Below are 5,564 nucleotides of genomic sequence, written 5' to 3'. Positions count from 1 at the left end.
CGATTTATGATCAGAAATGTCGAATCGCAAAAACAAGTTTCTTGAAATTCAACTTTCAAACTCCTTGATTTCTAATAACTTGATAAAGCTATCAGTTAAAACAATTAATAAAACAGACTACTTAATACTAATTAATTTCGAAGTACTAATATTTAAACAGTAATGTATCTCTATAATATTTTAGTTGTTATTAATCTAAATTTGAATGGAAAAATGAGAGTTTTTAAATCAGGACAAAATTTTATTAACTTGTTGGACATTGTACATCTCCTTCTTTTTTTGCATTTAATTGCAATACTTCCTGCAATACTTTCTTTTCTAAGTCTAGTAAAGCTGGTGGCTTTTTGTACTAAAATAAAAATGAATAATTTTAATTATATATAATTCATTGTTTAAGTAGCTTATTATTAAAGCTCCTACCGTTATAATTAGTGTGTTATATTGGTGTGTAAATGATATTCTATCTTGATCCAAGGTTAAGCCGGCTCTTTCCAAATCTGGTACACGCAGTTTCTTAAAGTATTTCTTATTACTCGTACGTACAGTTATTGTTCCATCATTTTCTGCTGTTACACTGTATACATCTTTTGAATATTGTAAATTTCTAATTCTCCATTCTAATGAAGTTTTTGTTATTCTTCTAGTTATAAATGGCTACAAATGAAGTAATACTGGTTATTTCAAGTTTAACTATAATATATTGATTATAATTTTGGAACATCGATTCAAAGATTTACTTACGGCAGTAGCACTTTCTTGAATTCCACAAACTTCTATGTTATCCTGCTGTTTGGGTTCAGGATCACCAACTTCGACAACCCATCCGATATTTTGCCCAAGTTTTCCTTTTTCTCTCCAAGCCCTTCGGACTACAACATTAGTTTCCAAATGATATTCTTCCACCATTTCTTTATTATCTTCGAATAAAAAATGTACTTTCCTTTTCCCTAAAAAAATAAGGAATAATAAAAAAGCATTTCTAATATTTTCTAAAAAGAATTAAATATATTTATACTATGTTGAAATCTATCTCATCATACAAACAGTTTTTGTTTGAAAAATTTTAAGGTTAATTACAATTATTAACAGAAATTATTTTTCGAGTATTAGATAAACATTTATACAAACATAATTAGAATTTTGAAAAGTGATAAATTTGATTACCATCTTGAATAATAGCAGTTTTTTTTGCTGTTTGAAGAGCTTTTAACCACGATTCGGCAGCCATCGCAAAACGTTGGTAAACAGCTACGACAAGCTATGACAACAACATGCCAGCTTTTAAGTTTCTTAGCAACCTGTGCAGTGATACCAGAATTGACTCTTTTGCAGCCAAATAGCCGAAGAGGGATACCCATATTATCCATGGACGAACCGCAAATGCATATTTGCATAAAATTCATGATTGTGTTTTGACTGCAAAAGAGCCAATTCTGGCATCACAGGCTGCTGTGACGCCTATGACTGCTGTTTAACGAAATATTGAAATATCAACTAACAAGGAAAGATAGAAAATTATAAACAAGGAGTAATGAATTTTTATTTTTATAACGACGAAAAGAAGTATCTATAATGCTAAATCCTAATTATAGTAATTATTCTCCGTGAGAAATAGTAAAATTTTACTTTTGAATCTACTGACCTAAGTAAAGGGCTGAAAGAAAAGAAGATGAAATGAAATTAAAGGAAATATCACAGACAAAATTTCTATTTTTTTTATAAGCCATTACAATTATTCATGCAAACTCTCTTTAGCATAATTTAATTAGTACCCATTGCAAAATCATGTAGTAAGAGGAACAATTCACGTATGACTTATATAAACTGGTACAGTATAATACTTTCCCCAGAAATTTATTTCAGCTTTATTTATACAATATAGAAATTCAATGATGTACGGAGATCTCAATTATAACTAGATTCATATAAATTCTGAATCAATTATATAAGAGACGAACAAAGTTCTTATAAATTATACTTTCTACAGAAACTTTTTAACAAGAGAATCTCCTTATCAAGTATGGTACGCAAAAGGCATCCTACACCCAGCAGTATGAATACATTCATGTGTTTAAATGTTAATAAAGGATGATTATTATTATTGACAGAATTGTGAATTTGCTTTTTTTTATGTTATAACATATATTTCGGTATTACTCCTCGCGAATATGTACTCGCGTACATACTTTTTTGTTTAGATAAATACATATGTCTTATACTTAAATAGTATCGATAGAAAATTATTCTAACTACATCAATATATACATAAAAAGGCAAATGTGAAATATCAGATTATTTTTCATGTATTTTTTCCTTTTTCTTTTATAAAAATATCAGTATATGTTCATTCATATTTCAATGCATAATAGTAAGCAGGATACCATAGTATAATGTATTCACATCATATCATTATATTATACAGTACATCAGCATTTCATTGAACTGACCAACATTGCAAAATTCTTGGTGAAACAGTGCAATTCTGTATAGTGTACAAACACTAAATAGTTTTTTAGTTAGCCTTTATAAATAACACCTCAACCATTTGCCTTTTATCTCCCAAATATTCTCTGTTTTCCCATTTAAATGCAGGTATAAGCTTGCATCGCACAATTTCCATGTTTATACTTTTAAGAATGTAAACACCTTAATTAATAGATCGATTGAAAAAAAAAATTGTACAGTCACAATTATTCGCATATCCATTGTATATGTTTACGTTCACTTCATTTACACAAACGAATTTAAATTCTTAAGTTATGCGAATGAAGCATCGATATTGGCATTTTTGTGGCTTCAATCAAATTTGCTTACCTTTAACATCACATTTCGATACAATTGTTAATTAATCTTATTTACGTGAACTATTTATAAAGTGTTTTTATATATCATAATAAAGCAATTGTTTCGAAATGTGATATGCTTCTTCCTCTTTGTCGAAAAACATAAACATATCAATATTATATATTAATTCATGAGCGTTATCTCGTTACGCATGAAGGAAATACGAGAAATTAACAATATTTCCAATATATTATGAGTATTTACTCATAAATAAAACAAGAACGATATAATTACTTAAAATTTATTTGCCTTGACGGCACCACAGGTCTTTGTTCAATTTTATCGAATTATTATTATTTTAAATTATCCTCAAATGACAATGCCGTAACTTATGACTATAATACAATATTATTTTTTTAAACCATGTAGGTGTTTAAAAATGCACGCCAGTATTCCAATTATTAACTTCTCTTATCATAAAATATAATAAATTTAATATAAAATGTAAAAAAAAAAAACATTCTTCCCTGAACATTTATTTAAGTGGAAAACTAGAAAGCTTATGACTTTACATCAAGAAATCTCTCGGTTGCATAAATTTGTAATACAGATGGAATTAAATTTATCTGTGGTGCCATCATTAGCCCCGTACAAATTGGAACACAAATTAAAGTTTTTGTTTTTTTATGAGATTTAGCGAAGTTTATAAAATCGCAATCTCCTCAAGAACATTTTCTCTCGTCGAATTCGTTAATTAAGCGAACATCATCTTATTAGACACATTAAGTGTTACGCGAGAAGCTTCGCTTGACAAGCTGCATGACTATTCATAAAACGATACGTCGCTCTTGCCATAATTCCTTCGTCCATTGTCGTAGCGCATCAAGCGCTCAGCCAGTAAATGGACAGTCATGGTTCTTTGAATACCAATCGTCGCAAAGCACGATACTTTGGCAGTTTCATTCCTTGTGCTCAGAATCTGGTTTGGTTTTTGGCTCCATTGATGATGGACGCGGATGGTGTGGATTTGTTTGATTCCGCGGCACCAACAGAACGTTTCCATCGGCAGATTGCTGGAGACTGTATTCGTACGGGTGATACTGATTGCCATCAGGATCCCGCAATGACTGAAATTTAACGCATATTTAAGCATGACTTTTCTTCTACCAATGCACTAAACGTACTAATATATTAAACGGTAGGTTCCCCAGCATTCTACAAAGAATCAGAACAATAAGGTTCTCAACATTTGCAGTGCAGTGCGTTATTGATAAATTGACGAAACCTACACCATATCATTCTCAAGCATATCTTCACCATATCGCGTATTTCTCAGAACTCGATGGATATGGGTAGCCTACCATATTAACATTCAAGCTTCAAATGTATAACCAACCTGGAAAACATGTCGATAGAGTTGACTAAATTTGTCCTTCACGCGTTGCCTCTCGTGATCCAGAAAATCTCTTTCTCTGATAAGTCTCATCTTTCGATCACGCATCTCTTTAACTTCATCGGCTAAGCTAATGATTTGATCAAGCTTACGCTTGCGACAATTTTGCGCGGCAACCTTGTTTTTACCACGCCTTCTGATATCGCGTATCAAAGATAATTGCGCTTCACTGAGATCATATTTGCTGAGGCGCTCATTGAACTCATCCATAGGAAGGTTGATGATATCGCTAACAGGAATCGGGACATTGAGCGCTCTTGCGCGCTTCTCATCCCTCGTTAAATGCTCCTCGCTATCGCTTTTACGAACTGTAATAATAAATACTGTTTCAATAAAACTTACGTATAGAGTCGCAAATTTGATTAAAGATACAAAACATTTACACATTCGTAATAAAGAGCTGAGAGAAAGAGAGAGAGAGAGACAGAGAGAGAGAGAGAGAGAGAGAGACAGAGAGAGAGACAGAGCACCTATTACAAATATAGTATAAACATTTCGGAATAATTTAAGTGGAAATACTGACATTCACCTTTCTTATCACGAGAAAGTGGTCTTTGCATCGATCCAGAATTCTCGGCTGGTAAATGGTAAGTATGATTGTGATGAACTTGTTCAAGTGCGACTCGACCTGTAATTAAAGAACAAAACAGTTATAAAGAACGGTCATTGACGGATAATCAACAGGAAAGTAATTAAAACGCTAACCAGACTGGTGCCGGCTAAAATCAACGCTACAGCTATATTTCATTTCTGGCTGTGGCCCAGCAGCACCCTCGATTGGTCCTGCATAAGCATTTCCAGGTGCTCCAGCTCCTATTGTGTGAGCTTCGTAATCATATTTCATAGGTGTGGTTGGATGTGCACTAGCACCTAACGGTGAACCTACAAATTAAACAATTATAATTATTTCCGCGGAATAAAAATATCATCTACACAATTTTTTACATTTCATCCAATCCTTTCCAAGTTTCCCACTAAATAAATGACTAATTCCAAAGAATAAAATACTCCCAGCAAAGTATAATTTTCTTATCAAATTAAAATCCATCAGAGTCAAAGCAGCAGTTGTACAAACACGTGCTAGTATTTATCCAAAGCACGTGTAAAAATTGATGAATCAGATTGACCACTAACCAGTCCCTTGTTCTTGGAAGTATCGCTTGGCAAACATTTGATGTTTCTTCTGTGCAATCTGTGGCATTGCACGTTCCCCGTGACACCTAGGCGAGCCAGTATTTCTTCCCGATATCGAATAACTGCAGTCATATGGCATACGGTATTTGCTGAAAGAAACGAATGTCAGAGTGAAATGGAACGATACTGATCG

At 32.5% G+C, this 5,564-nt stretch overlaps 2 protein-coding genes across 8 annotated transcripts in view; both read right to left on the bottom strand.

The window, feature by feature from the left end:
• Positions 1–111: 111 nt before the first annotated feature.
• Positions 112–1,664, bottom strand: LOC136782766 (protein DPCD). Its single transcript, XM_066742433.1, has 4 exons — positions 1,165–1,664; positions 742–947; positions 421–654; positions 112–349 (listed from the first exon to the last, which is right to left on the bottom strand). Exons 1-4 carry the CDS (start codon positions 1,226–1,228, stop codon positions 245–247), a joined length of 609 nt encoding a protein of 202 aa, XP_066598530.1. The 5' UTR covers positions 1,229–1,664; the 3' UTR covers positions 112–244.
• Positions 1,665–3,304: 1,640 nt separating this feature from the next.
• cnc (cap-n-collar) overlaps positions 3,305–5,564 on the bottom strand; it is a 72,194-nt gene continuing 69,934 nt past the window's right edge. For 6 of the 7 annotated variants that reach the window (XM_066742419.1, XM_066742417.1, XM_066742422.1 and 3 more), the window contains 5 exons: positions 5,372–5,520; positions 4,943–5,119; positions 4,761–4,865; positions 4,181–4,545; positions 3,305–3,911 (listed from right to left, as the gene is read on the bottom strand). In XM_066742419.1, coding sequence (XP_066598516.1) covers positions 3,744–3,911; positions 4,181–4,545; positions 4,761–4,865; positions 4,943–5,119; positions 5,372–5,520 — 964 coding nt within the window. In that variant the 3' untranslated portion in view covers positions 3,305–3,743. The remainder of the gene's footprint in view (positions 3,912–4,180; positions 4,546–4,760; positions 4,866–4,942; positions 5,120–5,371; positions 5,521–5,564) is intronic. The other variant, XM_066742418.1, reaches the window with a different exon arrangement.

Source organism: Prorops nasuta, unplaced genomic scaffold, assembly GCF_024137725.1.
Source record: "Prorops nasuta isolate Cenicafe-Biocafe unplaced genomic scaffold, Cenicafe_Pnas_1.2 PNAS00030, whole genome shotgun sequence".
Taxonomy (NCBI): domain Eukaryota; kingdom Metazoa; phylum Arthropoda; class Insecta; order Hymenoptera; family Bethylidae; genus Prorops; species Prorops nasuta.
This window is presented reverse-complemented; position numbering and strand designations above follow the sequence as displayed.